Below are 20,375 nucleotides of genomic sequence, written 5' to 3'. Positions count from 1 at the left end.
CACCGACACCACCGGCGCCGCGCCGTCACCGCCCGTCCCGCTCGTTGCAGACAGCAGAGATGGAGGCGGCGGATAGGCACGGGGCGAGGGCGCACAGAGACGGCACCGCAGCCGCTCGGCACCACACAGAAAGGCGGCACGACGAAGAGCAGCAGATGCGAGTCGGAGCATGTGAGTGTGCCCCTCCACCCCCGCACTCACGCGCTCGCACAGATCCCTGCCCCGCCCTCCTCCATCACCACCTCACCTCACCTCGCATCTACAGCCGGCAGCACCGGGGAAAGGCGCAGCGGAGCGGAAAAGCCTCGTGCGCAGCAGCCACACATCCTTTACGGGACCGTGCGGCGCAGTGCCCTCCACAGCGCCGCCGGCCGCGGCCTTGGTGCACGGCGGCAAACAGCTCGTCCAAATCGCTGCTGCTCGTTCCGATGATGTCGATGATGCGGCTGGGGCTGACGGGGCCCACAAAGTGTGCTGCGCGTAGGCGAGTGCCTGCGCTCGCGGTCGAGCACGGGACTCGTGCAGGCGTCGCGGCGCGGCAGCCCAGCGCCTGCCACGGTCAGCGGCTCCATGGCCACCTCCCGGGCGAGATCGCACAGACGACCGTCGCACGCCAGCGCGACCGCGCCCTTGTACACCCGCCGCGAGCTACTGCCCCCGCGCAGCCTCCGTGCGCACCGCCGCCTCCTCATCCTTGCGCTTCACGGCGAGAGCATCGTCGGCCGTCGCCAGCACACCCTCGCCCTGGGATCACCGTACGGCCTTGGAGGGGGTCTCGATGGCTGTCTTGAGCTGATGGCCCCGCTGCTGCCGCCGGTGGGCGCGGCGGTTCATCGTGAAGACGTCACGGACCGCAGACACGCCGAACATGCAGCTCATGGTGCCCTTGTACTTGGCCGGGGCACGGCGAAGACTCCCCTCCTTCACCCGCTGCGCCCTCTCGCTAATGCCGTCCTGCTCGAGCTTCGACGCAAACACACACGGCGAGGGGCCCGCCCTCCCCGGCAGTCACAGCCGCTCCGCCCGCCAGCCGCGGCCAAACAGGATCAGCGCGATGGCCTCGACGTCGCGCGGGTCGTGCGCGCAGGAGCGCAGCGGCCTTACTAGCCCCAGCAGCCTCGCGCGGTGCAACATCCTACTCGGCGGCTCCCGCGCCGCAATGCGCTCCACCCTGGCGACGGTGCCCATCGTGTGCATGCCGGACTGCACCACGGCCGCGGCGCGGGCGGCATCGTCCTCGAGGCTCGTCGCCACGACGGAGCACACCGGCGCGGCCCTTCCTGCCAGCCCGCAGGGCCCTCACCCGGTGCGCCGTCTCCGACATCTTGCCGGTGAGGCGCCCGGGCGCGTGGGGCGCCACAGCATGAAATGCGCGCTCCCGCCACCAGCGCCCGAGGCGGGCGAGCAATCAGAGCAAAGAAGGGACTTTGGGGGATGCGGACGCAGCCGCACCAGAGGTACGGGCAGCAGCAGCACCGCCTGCCCCACGTGCCGCGCACCGACGGATGCCGGCGATGCCGCTCAGCATTGTGCTCAGCTGAGTGTACGAGAGCGCGTACCTTTATGTGGGTATGGGCGTGCCTGCCCGTTTGCGCGTGTGCAGTGGACGAGTCGCGCGGACGAGGCAGCGAGTGGGGAGAAGCGACGCAGGCGTCCCGCACACACGTACGTACAGGGGGAGAGAAGAAGGGCAGGTGAAGGGGAGTGGAAGCAGAAAGAGGCTGCGCTGCCCGAAGGCACACGCGTCTGCATATGTGTAGTTATGCATGTGCATGCATCTACGGGCATACACCGACGTACGAGAACGCACACACGCGCGCACATAGCGCAGCCCGACCAGTGGCAGCGGCGCAGAGCTCGGCGTCCCCTCTGCCCCTCCTCTCCGAGGGGAGGGAGGGAGGGCGGTGACGCTGCTGGGGTGGACGAGTCGAGGAGCGAAAGCGAGAAGGGGCGGAGAAGCGAGAAACGCGCGCCGGAAGACGGCACAGAAAAAAAAGCATAAAACAATAACGCAACGGGGAAGGGGAGAAAGGCGCACGCACGCCGTCTTTTCAGCCGAAGAAGACGGGCGACGGCGGCGGTCGGGCGAGCAAGCGGATGCGGGGCGTTTTGCATTTGGTCGTTTTGTGTGTGTGTGTGTGCGCACTCCCTTCTCGTTCTGCTTATCGTTTGCCTGCGTGGCGGGGCAACGGAATGCGCGCTTTCAGCGTGTCACGCCATCGCAGGCAGGCCCGCAAGTAGACGCGCGCGCTACGGTCCACCGACCTCTGTTGCACTGCAGCTAAATCCGGGCCGTCTAGGGCGAGCCGCGCTCAGGGTGCTGCTCGTGGGCGGAGGTGGTGGCGCCTGCCGCGCAGGTAATAGGGGACGGGTACAGGTAAATGCCGGATGAGCTCAAGGAGGAAGTCGGCCAGCTTCGGGTCAGGGCCCTCTGAGACCCTGCACACGGCCCGCATGCCATGCTTCCACCTGAGTCGCCTCAAGCTGCTGCACTCCATAGTACGGTAGGGAGACTCTTGACATCGGAGCCTTGAGGATCCAGCGGTGTAGCCACGAAGTGAGAGAAGTGACGAAGATAAAGCACAGGAGAGGCGACGAGATGGAGGGGCGGAGCGCGCACACAGGCACAAGCACACGCAGACACGGGCACGGGCACGAGTTGCAGCGAAGAGGAAAGCAGCCACGTCTCTCGTTCGTTGTTCATCTTTTCCGTTTCGCATGGGCCCCTTCCGCTCTGCACTTCTTCGCTCCTTCCTTTTCCCCCTCATTGCCTCGTGCGTGTGTGTGTGTGTGTGCACTTGCTGCCGCTGCTCGCTTCCCCACCCAGCCCATCGGCCTCTTGCGTCTGCACACGCGCAGAGAGAGCGCAACGAAAAGAAGGGCAAACACGCGCACAACGAAGAGAGAAGGCGAAGCACCGACAGCCGGGAGGGCGGCAGAGACGCTGCTCGGCGCCTTCCATGTCGCTGCGGTGCTCTGCGTCGTCCTCTCGCCAGTGCGAGGAGCACCGGGGTGCCGCCGCAGCAAGAGAAAGGCGAGGTGGACGGAGGGGAGGGAGGAGGGCCGCGGCCGCTTCTCCTGTTTCGCGCGCGTGCGCATAGGCCTCTCTGACTCCTCCCTCCCTCCCACTCCCGTCTCACGAGCGCCTCCGTCACCCCCCTTCTCCGTCCCCCTTCCACTCCCGCTTCGGCTGTTCTCTTCTCTCTTTCGCCCTCGTTTTCCCTCGCCGATTCGCCGGCCTGCGGCGACGGCGCCACCATCTCGCTTCTCCGCTCCGCCAAGGGTGCGCCGGGCGAGCGTGAGGGCGGGGAGGGGGGACGGGGGCATGGATGGGCTTGCCGGCGCCGGATGCGCGCTGCCATCTACACAGCGCACATCCTTGTGCAGATGGAGAGCAGGCAAGCGGCGAAGGAAAAGACGCGCCGCGCATGACATGACGTGAGCACGAGAGAGGCAAACCATCGGCACACCGTACCATGTTCCTTCCTACGTGCCACACCGCCATCCACACGTCAGAGCATATTCGCGCACACCGCCATAACGGTTGAGATGGAGGAAAGCGCTCGAGAAGAGACGCGAGGACAATGGGAGCGAGAGCGGCTCCTCGGGCTGTGTGCTGGGGCCTGCGCGTGTGTGTGGGAGCACGTCTGCGCCGCCTCGAGAGCGCGTGGGGCGCGCCGCACGCGCACGCACGAGAGGGCAGCGCGAGAGAGAAGCCGGTGCGAGGCAGAGACCGGAACCAGCAGCCCTAGCGCCCTCTCTCGCTGACATGAGCGCCGCTTCCTCCTGCGCTCTTCCTCCTACTGTTCCTTCGGATCTTGCGCACGGACTGCCTCCTCGGTTGCGTCCCCAGCCTCGCACTCTAACAGCAGGAAAAAAATGTCTATGGTATTCAGGCACCAGGCCACCACGAGGAGAATGAAACCGAAACCAAAATCGAAGCGGCTGCTCACCCTCGGGCAAAATAGGCCGTCATCCTTGTAGTAGGCCACCACCATGAGCGCCCAGACGACGCCCAAGGTGCCGAAGCCAAGGATGTTGAGCGTCAGGCAGACCCAGCGGAAGAAAAAGCAGCAGCACAGTGCAATGAAGCCGAGGATGAAAGCCAAGCCGTACACGACGATGGAAATGACAGCGAGTGACGCCGCAACGCGGAACTGGAGGCGGCGGTGAGTGCAGTTCGCCCACAGTTCCTCATACGACACGTCGTACATTGTGCTGTAGCACTCTTCCTTTCCGCCCCACAAGGTCAGACACGGCGTGTTGGCAAATCTCCCGAGTTCCTTCACGCGAAACATGTCGATCGGCGTGCCCACCAGCACAAAGAGAAACGCGAGGAACTGGAAGATCACGTAGAGAATCATGCCGATCCTGCACGCCATCTTCGCACGCTCACACCGGAAAACGGATGTAAAGCAGATGTGGACGGAGGGGGGGGTGAAATGGCAAGGGGGTCGAGATGGCGCAGCGGAGCTGGCGAGGAGGGCGGCGAGGGTGAGCGAGTGGGAGAGCGGAGGGGAGTCGAGTCCTGGCAAAGGGATGTCTTTGTTGCTGCTGCGTGTGCACGCGCTTCTTGTTGCTGTGCGCTTGCCCGTGCGCGTTTGCTTTGGGGGCGGGGAGGAGAGAGAGGCAGAGCGAGAAGTGTGCGGGGGGGGGAGTGGTGAGGGGACAGGCAAAGACGACTGCGAGTCGTGCACAGCTGGGGCGGGTGGGCCACCTGCTGGCATACACACAAGCATAGGGAGAGGGGGCCGGTGGGTGTCAGACACGCCGCCGCGGCGCACAGCCGGGGCGAGGGACGGGAGGAAGAGAGAGCGCAAAGGACCGCCGTGGCACAAATTGTCGCCCGCGGTTGCTTGCTGCTTTCTTTCTCCCTTGCGCTGTCCTAGGCGCGCCTGTGTGAGGCCTGTGGTGCGCGGTGCGTGCAGAGGGGGACGGAGGGGCCTCGGCGTGCCTGTGCGGCAGGGCTCCAGCACCCTCCATCCTGCACCGCCGCGCCACCACCCGCCAACCCCGTCACCCGTGCGCCACCCTTCACAGCACCAGAGAGCAGAAGAAGCATCCACGACAACAGCGCGAGGAAAGACAGCGACACACACACACACACACATACACACCTCCTCCGTCGCGGCCCTGGCACGCAGCACCACCGCGCCCACCGCTGCGACAATCCACCGACACCACCGGCGCCGCGCCGTCACCGCCCGTCCCGCTCGTTGCAGACAGCAGAGATGGAGGCGGCGGATAGGCACGGGGCGAGGGCGCACAGAGACGGCACCGCAGCCGCTCGGCACCACACAGAAAGGCGGCACGACGAAGAGCAGCAGATGCGAGTCGGAGCATGTGAGTGTGCCCCTCCACCCCCGCACTCACGCGCTCGCACAGATCCCTGCCCCGCCCTCCTCCATCACCACCTCACCTCACCTCGCATCTACAGCCGGCAGCACCGGGGAAAGGCGCAGCGGAGCGGAAAAGCCTCGTGCGCAGCAGCCACACATCCTTTACGGGACCGTGCGGCGCAGTGCCCTCCACAGCGCCGCCGGCCGCGGCCTTGGTGCACGGCGGCAAACAGCTCGTCCAAATCGCTGCTGCTCGTTCCGATGATGTCGATGATGCGGCTGGGGCTGACGGGGCCCACAAAGTGTGCTGCGCGTAGGCGAGTGCCTGCGCTCGCGGTCGAGCACGGGACTCGTGCAGGCGTCGCGGCGCGGCAGCCCAGCGCCTGCCACGGTCAGCGGCTCCATGGCCACCTCCCGGGCGAGATCGCACAGACGACCGTCGCACGCCAGCGCGACCGCGCCCTTGTACACCCGCCGCGAGCTACTGCCCCCGCGCAGCCTCCGTGCGCACGGCGCTGCAGGGACGCTACGGCACCAACTGGAAAACTGTATTCTCTTCTCTTTGTTGCGAAGTAATGTGCTGCGGCACCGATGAGGCCGTAAAAGGACGCTACGGATGCGATTTGACGTGTGCGTGAGCGAGTTAGTGGCGCTTGCGAGCTGAAGTGTACGTTGCTCTCTGCGATGAGTCATCAAATGGTGCTCCAACGCGAAGGCGATACGCGAAAGCGCCATAACCGCGCTGACCACACCGCTGCAGTTGATGGAATCGCAGCGCAAGCCGCGCTCGGCTACCCGCTTTTTCAGAAGCTGCAGCACCCATCGATGGTGGTCTCTATGCCGCCTCGATTCGTCCAGCACGCGCAGGGGCCACTCTTGCGGAATGTGCGCCAAGCAGGCCGTGTGAAACCGTTCCACCACCTCGCGGTGCTCAGCTGTGCTCAGGATTTTCGGTCGGCCTTCTGGTGGGATTATCGTCTCCGCGGGACCAGCCACGTTGAAGCCGCTGCTGTCCAGCAGCAGCGTTCTATACGTTCCGTTGCCGTTCACGCGCACGAAGACGCCACCCACCAAGCCGCTGAGGTACTCCTCGCTCTTATCGTGTTCAATGTGGACGCCAAAGCCGATCTCGATGATGAGCGGCAGGAAGAGGTGCTGCAGGTGAACGGCGTAGACGACTCCAGGAATCATGGACGTGATGCTGCCGCCAGCAGCAGCGGCGCTCGCGCTATTACCAAAGAACTTACCGACATACCGCGCATAAGGAGGCTTGGCCGCAGCGGTGTCGCCGACGCAGCCGATGAGATCGATGTTGTCAAGGCGCACGCAGGCGGACGCGATGGTGCCGTCGGTGCCGCTCCAGAGGGAGCGATGTGAGTCGAGGAGCGCACAAGCCGTCAGTGTGTGTGAAAGTAGAGCGGTACGCTGGTGCGGCGGAGTCTCGACATTGACTGCTATAGAGCGGACCGCCTTTGTGCTCTGTGTCGTGAAAGTGGCGCTCTTGCGCGCTCGAGATCAAGATGGCTGTGTGCAGAAGCAAGAGGAATCGACCATTCCACACACGCAAGAACGCACCTCTCTGCGCAGGCACGCGTGTGCGTGCGTATGTGTGTGCGGGGTGGGGTGTGCGCGGTGTCAGCAGCGCGAACGGTGCCGTAGGTGACTCCGCATCCCCTTCGCTGCTTCCTTCTTCTTCCTTGCTCGTGCGGTTGAGCCTTTTCCGCAGCAACGCAGCGGCCTCGCTTCAGAAACCCGCACACACACACACACACACACGCCAATGGACCGCCGTGCTGCCTGCTGTCTTCGCGCGCGCGCACGTACGTGCATGGGTGAGTTTACTCTATGCGGAGGAGGGGAGAGGCCCGCACCAGTCCCCGCACGCGCCTCCATCCACAAAGAGATGAAAGCGAGAGAGCACCGCTGTGACGAAACCGAACGTGGAGGCGTGCTGGCAGCCGACCCGAGAGGCGGGGGTGCGGAGGGAAGAGCAAGGGCGAGGGCAAAGGCGGTAGTGAAAGCGAGAAGGCATACATACACCAGTAGGTAAGAGGCCCCTGCCACGCGTCACGAAGACGGTGTGCGTGGGAGGTTACGCGCTGCCGCTGACTCGTTTATCTCGGTCTCTCACTATTTTCTTTCTCCCCTGCTGACGCTGCGCTCGTCCTCGACCATCCCCAAAGTGTCGGGCGCGACGGCAGCAGCACCGCCCAGCTACTAGCTCGATGCCTGCTGCCCCACCAGGCGGTCTGAGTAATGCCGGTGCACGGAGAGGGCACCCATGAGCCATGCATTGCACGGCTCTGCTTACTTCCCTCCCCCCCTGCCCCGGAGTAGTACGTCAGCGACGGCCCGCAGAGCACGTGCACAGAGATGCCTGCCGCCGCTTTCTCGTCCGCGCCGTGTTGAGCCGCCTCATAGCAAGCAGGAGGCGGCGGTGTGCAGCACTTGGTTCTTGAAGAGCCAAACATCCTGCACAGAATTGTAGAAGATCACATCGCGCAGCGATGGGTGGCTGAGACTGCTGTCGTCAAGGCCCTCGTGTTGGCCTTCATCGTATGGCAACTGCGCCAGACGCTTCACGGCCGCCTTGAGCTGCGCGTCATCGCCCCACGCCGTCTGCAGCCGGCGCATCGCCTTGAGAAGCTTCTGGTTCGTGTACTCTGTCGCCGATACACGGTGCTGATGAGCGGCAGCAAGCAGCTCATCCAAGTCGTTGCTGTTCGTGCCCACGGTGTCCAGAAACACCTCCATGCCGAGAGCGTCGAGGCGATGTTGAATGTACTCGTACGCCTGCGAGCGGCTGAAGTTGGGGACCGTGTAAAAATCCAACCGCGGCAGCAACGTGTTAGTCGTGGTCAGCGACTCGAGCGGCAGCTCAACCACGATGTGGCACGCGCGGCGATCGCACGCCAGCGTCAGCGCCTCGTTGTACACACGCGTCAGGCTATTCCCCTCACGCAGCTTCAGCACAATCACGGGCGCCTTTCCATTCGTGATGGACTTGGCCTTGTAACATGCTTCCGAGATGAAGTCGAGGGGGTCGCCGCAGGCCTCGACGTGCGGCACACCAAGTGCCTTGATGACGCTGCGCAGCGTGTCCTCCTTGTTGCGCACATCCACGAAGACGCCGGCCATGCCTTCATCGTGAATGGCAGTGCAGCACAGCGAGCTCTTCCCGCACCCAAAGTACCCGGTGATAACCACGATACGAGGGTGCGCTGTATCGAGTCGGTGAAACACCTGTCGAATCCAGCGCTCCTGCACCACCCGACTAACGTGCTTCGACATGCGATGCGCCGCAGACGACGACATCGATGTCTCCACACCCGTCGCTGCTGGCGGCGCGCCGATGGTGGCTGCGCTTCCCGGAGGCACCTTCTTGCAGAGCGTCTTCACCGCGAAACGCATCTGGTAGGAGCGCTGATGCGTCAGGTAGTTCCTGTAGTTCCACCCAAAGAGCGAAAAGGCACCGCAGAAGGCGACGCTGGCGGAGAGGATGCCGGCGTACTTGGCCGACATGTACCGTCGGTCCCGCTCCTTCACACGCTCCCTGTGAATGTTGCGCATCTGACGGTGGTGATCGCGCTGCCACTCTGCCTTCTCCATGAGCGACATGCGGGCGGACTGGGACAGGTGCGTCATGCTGCGGATGTCAGAAGCCTCGAGCAGGTACAGACGCTCCGCCCGCCAGCCGCGGTGGTACAGGATGCACGCGGTGCTCTCCACGTCGTCCGTCTCCGAGAGACCGGCGGAGCGCACCCACTCCACGACCCGCAGGTACTTGGGGTGATTGAGGAACTTGCACACGCCCTCCGTCACGGCTATCTTTTCCGGCGGGACCGCCAGATCTACCTTGTTGTGGTCCAGCAGGACACCCAAGGTGCCATTAGGGTTCACTCGCACGACGAGGCCGCCCACCAGGAAGACGCGACTCGGTGCACCACCCACGCCTCCATCGCCCTGCTGCGAAGTCTGGTCCACATCCTCCCGCTCGTAGGCCACGTAGACGCGTGATCCCAGCGACACGGCGGGCGGTGGTAGTCTGTCATCGAAGTCTACTGCGAAAACAAGGGACGACAGCTGCGCGACGACGTGACCAATAGCCACGGGAAGCCGGCGCTGCGACGACGGCACGCCTGGCTCAGTAGGCGCGTACGCAGCGATGCGCAGTCCCTCCAGCCCCGGCTGGGCAAAGGCCGACCGCCTCACCGCCGACGCATCCAGCTCGCGCGACACGCCGCCCGAAGAGGAGGCGGCAGTGGTGCTCGACACCGAGGACACCGCCGTGAACAGGCAGCGACGCGTTGGCTGGCTCAACATAGCGGCACGGTATTCGACCGCAATGATGACGATTGAAGCGCAAACGCCCCGAGCGGCTGCACTCGTCTTTCTTAGCTTGCCGGACACGAAGTTGCAACGACGGAGAGTCCGAGGCGGAGGGAGAGAATACAGGAAGAGGACGGTACCAAGGCGTGCGCACCTCTGCGAGCGAGTGAGTGGGGAGGGGGGCGGTGCGAGCTGCAATACTCCTTCGCATCCGCAGCTCTGCCGCAGACACGCATGCACGAGTAGAATAAAGCAGTAGTGGCGACAGCGATGGATGGGTTCGACCTCGTTGGCGTTTCCGGTTTAGGCGCCGTGTATATATATGTACACACATGCATATAGGCGCTTCCTTCCACAGTGTGCTTCGTCTATAGCACGGCGCTACTTTCCGCAACAAATGCACCGAAGCAAAAAAACGTGAGACGCACGCTGAGGGGCGCGCCATGCACGTTCCACGCGCGGCGTGAAGGGGGCAGGGCAGGGCGGATGTGGAGAGGGTGGAGGGAGGGAGTACCGAGAACGCAGCGCGCGTGTGTGCACACAGAGGGAAGGCGTGATAAAAGTGATCGAAGAAAAGGGTGGCGAGAAGGACAGAGAGGGAGGGAGGATAGTGTCGAGTGGAGACAGCAGTGACGCGTGGGGGGAGGGGAGGAAGAGGGGAGCTGAATGACGACGAAGACAAAGGCAGCCTGCGCCGAGGACGTACCCTTCTGCCTCGACGCCCACCTCCAAGCCCCTGCCCTTAACGTCAACGTGACGCGCTGCGCACACCCACCCCCTGGCAAGACTCAAGCGGGGGTAGATGGGTGGGCGAGAGGGGCTGAAGGGGTGTTACAGTAGGTGTGAGAGCACGCCGTGCACACGCACACACGTGGTGACGGGCGACTGGAGGAGGCAAGAAGAACGTCTCATCACGGCCTGCCAGCGCAGCAGCCCCTCCTGCCTCATTCTTGTCCAAACGCCCCCCTCCCCCAACTCCGCACAGCATCGCAGATAAGTTCCTGGCACATAGCGATGCGAGCACGGTACACGTGGCCGGGCAGGCAGGCGAGGAGCATGCCGAAAAGCAAAGAGGGTGTGCGGTGCGGCACAATGGAGAGGTACGCGAGGGGGGGGTCGCCTGCACGGTCAGCGCCCCGCATCGTCTTCCATCCTTCTGCGCTGATCGCCATGTCCTCCTCCGTTTTAGGTGGCTTTTCGTTGAGCGCGTGAATGGATGTGGCGCCCATCGCGTTTGACACATCAACAGCGTCGTGTCTCGGCTCTGCGGAGGACTATAGACAGCAGCGCGCTGCGGTGTGGTAGACCTTGTGGGTAAAAACCCATCGATCGCTCACAGGGTCGTACAAAACCATCTCCTTCAGCGCCGGATCGCGCAGCGCGTCGGTGCCATTCTCCTGTCCGACGTAGCAGTCCGCCTCAGCCAGCTTCTTCAGTGCAGCCCTCAGCTTCTCGGAGCCGGCCCAAGCGGTCTCGACCTGCCGCATCGCCCTCCGCAGCTTCTGCTCGGTGTACTCCGCTATCGAGACCTTGCGGTGCAGAATGGCCGCCAGCAGTTCGTCAATGTCGTTGCTGTTCGTCCCCATCGTTTCAATGAAGTGCTGCATCGCCACCGCGTCCACCGTGTGTTCGGTGTACTGGAGCGCCTGCCGAACGTTGAAGTTCGGCACCGAGTAGAAATCGAGCCGTGGCAGAAGCACATTCGGAATCGACAGTGACTCCAAGGCCACCTCATAAACGAGGTGGCATAGCCGGCGATCACAAGCGAGTGCGACGGACTCGTTGTACACCCGCGACAACTCGCTTCCCTCTCGCAGCGTGACAACCAAGATGGGTGGCTCACCGTTGATCTTCGCTGCCTTGGTAAAGGTATCTGTAATGAACTCCAGGTAGTCCCCGCACGACTCGAGATTCGGCACCTTCATCGCCTTCACGATGCAGGTGAGCGTGCCCTCGACCCCGCGCACCTCGACAAAGAGAGCGGGTTTGTGCTCCTTGCGCACCGCCGAGCGCAGCAGCGAGCTCTTGCCGCACCCGCGGAACCCCGTCACCACGGCGATGCGCGGGTGGGTGTTGTTCAGCCGGCGGAGCATTTGGCGTGTCCATCTCTCCTCCGCCGCGCGCTCCACGAACTGCTGCGGCACCGCCGGGCTGCTCGAGCGCCTGTGGTCTGTGTGGGTGAGCGTGTTGACGGCATGCTTCACCTGAAACGAGCGCTGCTGACGCCTGAAGCGTTTGTAGTTCCAGAGGAACACGGACAGGACGCCGAGCCCGGCCCAGTTCGCACTGACGAAGCCGCTGTACTTCTGAATGAAGTAGCGCCACGCGCGCTCCTTCACCCTCTCGCGCAGCAGCGCGCGCATCTCTGCGTGGTGGTCGCGCTGCCACTCCGCCTTCTCCAGCACCATCTGTCTCACCGACTTCCTCAAGTACTGCATGCAGTGAACGTCGCTCGGCTCCAGCAGGTATAGTTTGTCGACACGCCAGCCCCGCTGGTAGAGCAAGAAGCACAACCGCTCGCGATCAGCGCGGCGGTGCACACCGGCGCTTCGAAACCACTCCATCATGTCTTTGTATCCTTTCTCCCGCGTGAAGCGGGAGCGCCCCTCCACCAGAATCACGTCGTCCTGCGACACCTGTGCCTCAAAACTGTTGTTGTCCATTAGGACGCCGAGAGTACCATTGCTGTTCACGCGTCCGACAATGCCGCCCGCTATGCGGTCTTCGTTCGTCGCCGTGCGACCGACTCGCACGTACACTCGCGTGCTCACATCGGTAATCGAGGACAGGTGAACCTCCTCCATGTCCACGATGTACTCGTCGTGCGACAGCTGCTCCTTGATTCGGCCGACGGCGAAGTGGTGAACACCGACGCCGACAAGGGGTTGCCTGAAGTACGCTCGCACGGTAAGAGAAGCAAAGTCACCAGGGATGACGCTGACCGAATCGACAGAGGACGAGGGCACCGCCTCAGGGGTAGGATTGGGCGGTGCCACGGCTGCTGCAGAGTCGTCCGCAGCGCACTTCCGCAGCCAACGCGCTGCACCGCCAACGGCAACGCTGTGCAGTCGCCGCATGCTCCAGTACATGCTGTGGTGTGTGCGTGTGAGTGGCAGGATCTGCGAACTCGCGGAGAAGACGTTCGTATGTCCGCCAGTGACTCGGCGTTCGGCCCACCTCTGACGCGTAGATGCACCGCGTCCGCTTGCTATGGTCCCTCCTTTACAAGCTGGCCGTACATATGGTGTGCGCGTGCTGTTCTTGGAGCTCTTCGACTTCGACGCCACCCGTCGTGCGCGCTCCCTTTCGCCACCACCACCAAGACCTCTGTGTGAGTGTAATGTCGGGGAGAGAGAAGGGAAGTAGCGCGAGGAAAGAGGGGACGTAGACTCGCAGCAGCGATGTCATGCGTGGCTTCTTTAATTTTCGGGTTTTCTTCTCTCTGCCCGCTTCGGCGCGGGCGCGTGGCACATGTTTGTGTGTAGGTGGGTGGGGGCGAGGTTGACGAGAAGGGGGGCGGTAGGGGGAGCAAAGACGATGAAAGGATGAGGCCCGTGCATCCATCGTACAACCACGCGTACACTCACTCACCTGTGCCTGCTCGTGACGAGGCGACTACGGGTCTTTAACCTGCATGAAAGGTCAGCGAGCAGATCCGGAAATGAGGAAAAAAGGCGCGCTCCACGAGTCAACCGCTTCACATAACAGAGAAGCCAGCGTGGCATACGCGCCGACACGCTAACTTGCAAAACTGCATGTAAGTACCGGTCTTCCAACACAACGCTGTGCGCCCATGCACAGATACACGAGCACGTTGCGTCTCTGTACTAACGGTAGCGCGGATCCACCTGACTGTCGAGCTTCTGTCTCACCTCCCAGAGTCGCGAGTTTTACCACTTCGCGAATTGCGTGCACCATCACGGCTCGGCCTGCCGGCGGGGTTTCCCTCGCATTTTATGCAATGGGCCTTTGATAACGCACGGTGGACTGCGTCACGGTGTGAAGATCGCGCACTTGCGGAAAGCAGAGAGGACGGAGGCGCCGTCCAAATGAAGGTTAACCGCAGTTCCACCAGACGAGAGAAAAACAAGCGAAAAGTCAGCGCACATGCGCGAAGGCACCGCTCGGTGCGCCGCCGCACGCGCGCCATCGGCGGGGCCGTGACCTCAATGCTGGCTTGTCATGGGGGCTTGCTGTGTTGCCCGCTGTACGCAGGCGGCTCCTCAACTGTTCGTTTGCGCGTCGGTGTAGGGGCCGGACACTGCGTCCGCCGTCATCGTCGGTGCGGTGCGTCTTGGTGCATTGGCTGCGGCCCACTTATACCGTCTGTACAGATCACCCGGGGCACTTCTGAGCAGCGCGGCGAACACGGATAGGGGCGGCCCTGAGTGGCACTAACACACCCGTCGCTCTTGAGACCGTTTCCAGCAGCGTCAGCGCGTGGGGCGGCTGGTCCAGCCACCGCAGAGCACCCGTGATGCTCCGAGCATACGTGTGCTACGCACGACACAACACGGCCACGCGGTGGATGGACAACAGTGCCGTGTGTGGGCCCAGCGCAAGGTCGTGCGTGTGTCTGCCAACGGCTCAGGCAGTGGCCGGCGGCTGCGAAGCTGCGCGACGCTTACATTCCGGCGCGGCGGCGCACACTGTGGTGCCCGCCGTGAGAGGGGGCGCGCAAGGTTGCGCTCACTTCATTTGGCTGCTTGATCCTTCTGTCCGCTGCCGCCGCACTCCCCACCCGCAAACCTCGCTGTGGGGTGTACACGTGATAGGGGCACCCCGGTACCCTGCTCTCTTCGCACTGTGCCTCCGTCTCATGCACCTGCTCGCGGCTAAACACATCAGAGCCACGGGGTCCATCGTCCGCTCGTCCCGGGAGCTTGCGCTGCAGAGGGTGAGCAAGCGCGAGAGCCGCGCCTGAGTGAGGAGGCAGTCGAAGGCCCTCTTCAAGGCCAGTGCAATGTCGCGGGTCTCTGCTGGCGTCATGCCGCGCCCGTTGAATGCGACGCTGCAGATCGCCGAGAAGACGACGAGACGACGGTCTGCATCATGCCACAGCCTGGGCAACACGGGCTGGTTCTGACGATTTGGGCAAGGTGCGCCTTCAGCAGAGGCCCACGCCACGTCGCGCTGCAGCAAATGGTGCCTGGGGGCTGCCCGCAGCTGAAGGCGTCGTGGTTGCTTGCGCCGCGGCCTGCGCTGCATCCGTCCGCTCGGCCGTCGATGCCGCTACCAGAATGAGCCGGCACACGCTGTGTCCGCCCTGCAGCGACGCCTTGCATGCATGCCACGGACCGAACACGAAGGAGGGGAGACGGAAGAGCACCCGCGGATCCTCCTCCGTGGGCGTGCCGGTCCGCGATGGGGCCCCTCAGGGAGGGCAACATCCATGTCTTCCCAGACCCACCGCAACCCGCCCTGTGTCAGCATCCGCTTCGTCTCCCGGCAGCGGGCACGAGCGGCTGTCCGTGAATTGGCTGACAGCTGCCTCGAGGCGATGGATGCACTCCTCCGACACCGGCACCCCTCCCCTCAGCAGCATGGTGATTGAGCCATCCGCATTCAGAATCCCCACGTGCGCGGGACGCCCGCCTTTCCACGGCTTTCGGTGCTCACTGAACGCCCACCAGCAGCCGGCGTCATTAGTCAGGAGCCCCGCAAATGTGAGGCCGCGCGGGGGGCTTGGCCATGCACGAGAATGCCCATGCACAGCTGCTTTTCCGCCATCAGCCCATCGAAAACTCAACGGAAGCGGCGCCCACACCGCTCCACCGTCACGAGCACCAGGTGCAAAAAGAGAATGTTGGTGCGCGACACAGCTTCTAGAGCGTGAGAGAGAGGTATGCAGCAGAGTCGGACCAATGGGGACTACTATGAGGCGTTTCGGCGCATCCAGATCCTTTCGAAGCGACCGGTGCACTCGCTGGCCGGCCTAGGGCGGAGAGGAGGAGACAAGCAGGAGAAGCACGAGTGTGAGAGCATGAGTTTTCCCCTAGCATTCGCTGTCAAAGGTGCGCACACACACGCACACACGCCGTGGCGTCCCAGGCGGAGCCGGCATGCGGAGCCGTCGGAGTAGCAAGCAAAATCGAGGACGTCTGCATTGTCGTCCGCGTGCGTGCGCGCGCGCGTGCATTCCCCCTTTTCTGTTTTGCTGTTATGTGCTATTGACGTTTTGCGTGTCCGCCCGTGGCAGCGAGGCACCCCTCTACGCCTCGCTCCACCACGAACACGTCGACAAATATACGCATTCAACCACAGCTCGCACGCCTCTGTTGCACCACGGCAACATCCTGGCCGCCAAGGGCGCACTGCCTGCCGTTCAACCGGGGGCCCTGCGTCTGACCGGCTCATCTTGCCCTTGCTCGTCCCTTCCTCGGGTACGTGCGGCGCTTGCGGCGCCAGACGGAGACCCGGGCGGACGGCATGCCTCGGTCCAGGCGGGCCGCGTCCAGGCTCCTGCTCGAGGGCGGAAGCGTCGACGTCAGTCGTGTGGGCAACAGGCGGTGGCCAAGGTGCATGCCCGGCAAGCGCAGAGAGAAGGTTGGCCAGCCGCAGGCCAGGGCCTTTTGAGACCCTGTGCTCTGCCTGCATATGCCACGCCTCTCGCTCACTCGCTTCAAGCCGCGGCATGCCGTAATACGGTGTGGACACTCTCTACACCCGCGTCTGGAGGACTCGGCGGTGTGATGAGGCCACCAAACAAACAAGCGAAGCGAAAAAAAAGAAACGACACACGGAAGGCAAAGAGATAACAAAGACTTCGCATATATTGAGGCACGCGCACGCACGCACCCCGACCGCGGCGTTGGCCCGCGGAGGACCGAGAGTGCGCCCGACGGCTTCCCTGTCGTGGTGCCGCCTTCTCCGTGTGGGCGCGAGGGGCGCGGGGAGTCGCCGCAGCAAGGGAGGGGCGACGCCGAAGGGGCATTCGCTGAAGAAGGGGGTGCCCCCTCCTACGCACCTGCGCGCGCGCGGGTGTGCGCGCACACACGTAGGCCGTGCATGGGGCGCAAGGAAAGATCAGGAGCCAGAGCTGCAATCGCCTCGCTTTAGCGTTGCGTATGCACCTGTGTGTCGCCGCTGGGCGCACGGACGCCGCCCTCCTGTCTTCCCGCTGCGCCTACACGTGAGCCTCCTTGGCTCCTGCCCCTGCCACCACCACACCTGTGGCACCTCGCACACCCCCTCCCTCCACCTCTCCGTTTGAGGAGTCCATGCGGTGTGCGTGAGGGGGAGGCGATTTGGAGAAGGCAACGAGGGCGACGGCTCAGAGGGGGAGGGAGGGGGCCCTCGATGGGCGTGTCGCCGTCAAGGGTGCGCTGCCCACCACAACGCGCAGATCGCTGTGCAGATCGAAAAGGCAGAAGCGAAGGGGGAGGCGGAAAGCTCCACAAAGGACACACGCAGGAGAAGACGAAAGCAGGCGAGGGAGAAACCGCGAACACGCCCGCAAGCGGTCGCGCGCACGAGAGGGCAGCGAGCGAGAGCGGGAGAGATGCCGGCGAAAGTCAGGGGCGAGCGTCCGCAGCCTCCGCTCCCTCCGTCTTTCCCGCCGGCATCAGCTCCGCCGGCTCCTCCACGAGGGCGTCGTCGTGGAGCTGCCGCGCTGCCGCCACGTTTGCCCGTCACTTCCTGCGGCACTCTCCTTCCTACTCCTCCGTTGCTTTTTTAGACTGCACCACCTCCTCCTCCTCCTCCTGCCCATTCGGTTCGTCACCCTCACCGAACTCTCCGATTTGCCACGGGAGCATCAGGAAGATAATGTCGATGATATCCAGGATCCAGGCAAGCACGAAGAGACCGAAGCCGGTGCCGAAATCGTAGCCGTCACTCAGCTCCAGGCACTTGGGCTCTGGGAGTCTGTAGGTGACCACCATGACCGCCCAGACAACGCAAGCGGTGACAGCGCCCACGATGTTCAGCGCCAGGCAGAGCCAGCGGAAGCCAGCGCAGCAGTACAGCAAAAGGAAGCCGAAGAGGAACGCCGCGCCGTACACGAAGATGGAGATGACAGCGAACGCCTCACCAATGCGGAAGTTTCTGAGGCGGATGGGGCAGAACTTCCACCGTACGCCCGGGGTGATGGTTACCTTGGCTTTTCGACAGTCAGTCTTTCCACCCCACAGGGTTATGCATACCCTGGCGCCAAAGCTGTGCTCCGGCTTGATGTAAAACATGTCGACCCCCGTACCGATCAGCACGGAGAAGAACGCGATGAACTGGAGGACGACGTAGATAATGACGCCGAGCTTGCACGCCATCTTCGAAGGCCCACGGCGGAATTCTGAGAGAGGCACAGCGGAGGCACACACGGGGACACACGGCAGGGGAGTCGAGATCGCGCAGTGACGCTGGCGAGGGGAACGCGGGGGTGCAAGCCGAAGACAGCGAGGGAGAGCCTTGGCAGCACACACACACACAAACAGGTATATATACGTATATTATTGTTGTTGCACGTGCACGTGCACGTTGTCGGCGTTTGTTTGTGCGCGTGCGTTGTGAGAGGGGGTGGGCGGATGCGCCACGCGAGCAAGAGTGAAAGGAGGCGAGGAGAGAGAGAGATCGGGGTGAGGGAGGGAGGCAGTCGTGAGGAGACAGGCAAGTGGGACTGCGAGGCGTGCGCAGCGGGAGCAGGTGGGCCACTTGATGACATGCACACAAGCGAGAAGGATCAGGACGGGAGCCCGGTGGATGTGCGGCGCGCCGCAACGGCAGCGAGGGAGAGAGGCAGAGGCGCGAGAGACGGCGACCAAGCGGGGAGGGCAGATGGCGCTGCCTGCCGCCCCCCCTCCCTAGGCCCCGACAGCAGAAGACACATCGCTCACAGCACCGTGGGAGGAGACAGCAGCACGCAAACACACCGCCATCGTCGCGGCCCTCACAGGCGGCACCGCCGCGACAATCCGCCGACACCACCGGCGCCGCGCCGTCACCGCGCATCCCGCTCATTGCAGGACCACAGGGAGAGACACGCCGGGCGCAGACCGACGGAAAACACACGGACACCGCACCGCGGCAGCCCTGCACCACAACAATGAGGAGGGTCGCCAGAGAGCAGGGGATGTGAGCAGCAGCGACCCCCCTCCCCCCCGGTGTGCGCGCGATGGGGCGAGGAGGGCGGGGGTGCCGGTCGCAGCACGTGAGGGTGCCCCTCCATCAGTGCACACTCCCCTCCACCCCGACACCCACGCGCTCGCACAGATCCACCACCCGCCCTTCCCCATCACCTCCTCATCTCCCCGCGCGTCCACCGCCACCAGCACCGGGGAAATGCGCAGCGGAGCGGAACGAAGCTGCGCGCGGCCGGCACACGTCTCCTGCAGCTGCCGCGCTGCCTTCAACAGTTTCCCATTCGTACACCTTGCCGCCCACACGCGGCCTTGATGCACGGCGGCAAACAGCTCGCCCACGTCGTTGCCGTGAGATGCCGACCAAGTGGTGGAGGCTAGCAGCGTCGATGGTGTGCTGCGTGTGGGCGAACGCCTGCTCGCGGCTGAACACGGCAGTCATGCACAAGTCGAGGCGCCGCAGCCCAGCGGTCGCCATGCTGAGCGACGCAGTGGGCACCCCTCCATGGCGAGATGGCACAGACAACGGCCGCACACGCCAGCGCCACCGCTGAAGGCGACGATGCGGGGATGCGACGGCACCACCAGCGCAGGCACACTGCGCACCACCGCCGCCTCCTCGTCCTTGCGCTTCACGGCGAGGGCCCCCCGCCGGCCGTCGCGAGGACGCAACGCACCACAAGCGCGCGCGCAACGCGGCTCACGCGCTCCAGCAGCCTCGCGCTGTGGTGCAGCTTCCTCGGCGGCCCCCGCGCCACAATGCCCTCAGGTGCCACGCAGAGCTCCCCCTTCGCCAGTGCCCGTCACCAGCGGCTAGGTCGCACTGTCCATCGGCTTGACAACCGCGCCGTGCCGTAGGCCCGGTGACGGCGCTGGCCGGTAGGGGAGGGGGGGGGACGGCACCATCGAATGTGCGCCGCCGCCACCAGCGCTCCAGGCGCGCAGGCAATCAGAGCAGCAGGAGACCTGAGGGCATGCGGGCGCGTGCCGCACCGCCTGTGCCGCGCACCGCGCGCAGACGGATGCCGGTGATGCCTCCCGGCACTCGGCCTAGCCAGTATGCGAGAGCCAGCACCTTTATGTGCGCATGGGCGTTTCTCCTGTTGGTGTACGTGCGCGTCTTGGCGTTCACCTCTGCGTTGCCGCTCATCATCGTGCTTCGCCAACAAGCACCCATGAGGCAAGCGCGAAGGTGCAGCAGAGAAGAGAGGGGCAGGTGAGGAGGAATGGGTGCACAAGGAGGCTGCGTCGCCAGGAGGCGCACACGCACGCGTATGCGCACATAACGACACATATGCCGGCATGCAGGCGCACGCGCATAGCACAGCCGCGCCGCTGGCCGCAGCAAAGACCTCGGCGAGCGGAAGACACGGAGGCGAGAACGAAATGATCAGAAACGCTCGAGGAAGGCACCGTACAGAACAAAAGACAAGGCGAGGGAAGAAAGGAAAAGGGGAAGGGCGCACGCACACACGCACACACGCCGTGGCGTCCCAGGCGGAGCCGGCATGCGGAGCCTTCGGAGGAGCAAGCAAAATCGAGGACGTCTGCATTGTCGTCCGCGTGCGTGCGCGCGCGCGTGCATTCCCCCTTTTCTGTTTTGCTGTTATGTGCTATTGACGTTTTGCGTGTC

At 64.1% G+C, this 20,375-nt stretch overlaps 5 protein-coding genes across 5 annotated transcripts; all 5 read right to left on the bottom strand.

Annotated features, from left to right (window-relative positions):
• Nucleotides 1-3,800: 3,800 nt before the first annotated feature.
• On the bottom strand, nt 3,801-4,382 carry LINJ_08_0760 (amastin-like protein; the record flags this gene model as incomplete). Its single annotated transcript, XM_001463377.1, has 1 exon — nt 3,801-4,382. The coding sequence occupies one exon, from the start codon at nt 4,380-4,382 to the stop codon at nt 3,801-3,803; it is 582 nt and encodes a 193-aa protein (XP_001463414.1).
• Nucleotides 4,383-5,501: 1,119 nt separating this feature from the next.
• Nucleotides 5,502-6,530, bottom strand: LINJ_08_0750 (putative tuzin; the record flags this gene model as incomplete). Its single annotated transcript, XM_001463376.1, has 1 exon — nt 5,502-6,530. One exon carries the CDS (start codon nt 6,528-6,530, stop codon nt 5,502-5,504), a length of 1,029 nt encoding a protein of 342 aa, XP_001463413.1.
• A 1,224-nt stretch (nt 6,531-7,754) lies between these two features.
• Nucleotides 7,755-9,662, bottom strand: LINJ_08_0740 (putative tuzin; the record flags this gene model as incomplete). Its single annotated transcript, XM_001463375.1, has 1 exon — nt 7,755-9,662. One exon carries the CDS (start codon nt 9,660-9,662, stop codon nt 7,755-7,757), a length of 1,908 nt encoding a protein of 635 aa, XP_001463412.1.
• A 1,280-nt stretch (nt 9,663-10,942) lies between these two features.
• Nucleotides 10,943-12,472, bottom strand: LINJ_08_0730 (putative tuzin; the record flags this gene model as incomplete). Its single annotated transcript, XM_001463374.1, has 1 exon — nt 10,943-12,472. One exon carries the CDS (start codon nt 12,470-12,472, stop codon nt 10,943-10,945), a length of 1,530 nt encoding a protein of 509 aa, XP_001463411.1.
• A 4,851-nt stretch (nt 12,473-17,323) lies between these two features.
• Nucleotides 17,324-17,935, bottom strand: LINJ_08_0720 (amastin-like protein; the record flags this gene model as incomplete). The annotated part of the gene is made up of 1 exon (XM_003392189.1): nt 17,324-17,935. One exon carries the CDS (start codon nt 17,933-17,935, stop codon nt 17,324-17,326), a length of 612 nt encoding a protein of 203 aa, XP_003392237.1.
• Nucleotides 17,936-20,375: the final 2,440 nt, after the last annotated feature.

Source organism: Leishmania infantum, chromosome 8 (genome assembly GCF_000002875.2).
Source record: "Leishmania infantum JPCM5 genome chromosome 8".
Taxonomy (NCBI): domain Eukaryota; phylum Euglenozoa; class Kinetoplastea; order Trypanosomatida; family Trypanosomatidae; genus Leishmania; species Leishmania infantum.
The sequence above is the reverse complement of the archived record's forward strand: the minus strand, read 5'-3'. Positions and strand labels throughout refer to the sequence as shown.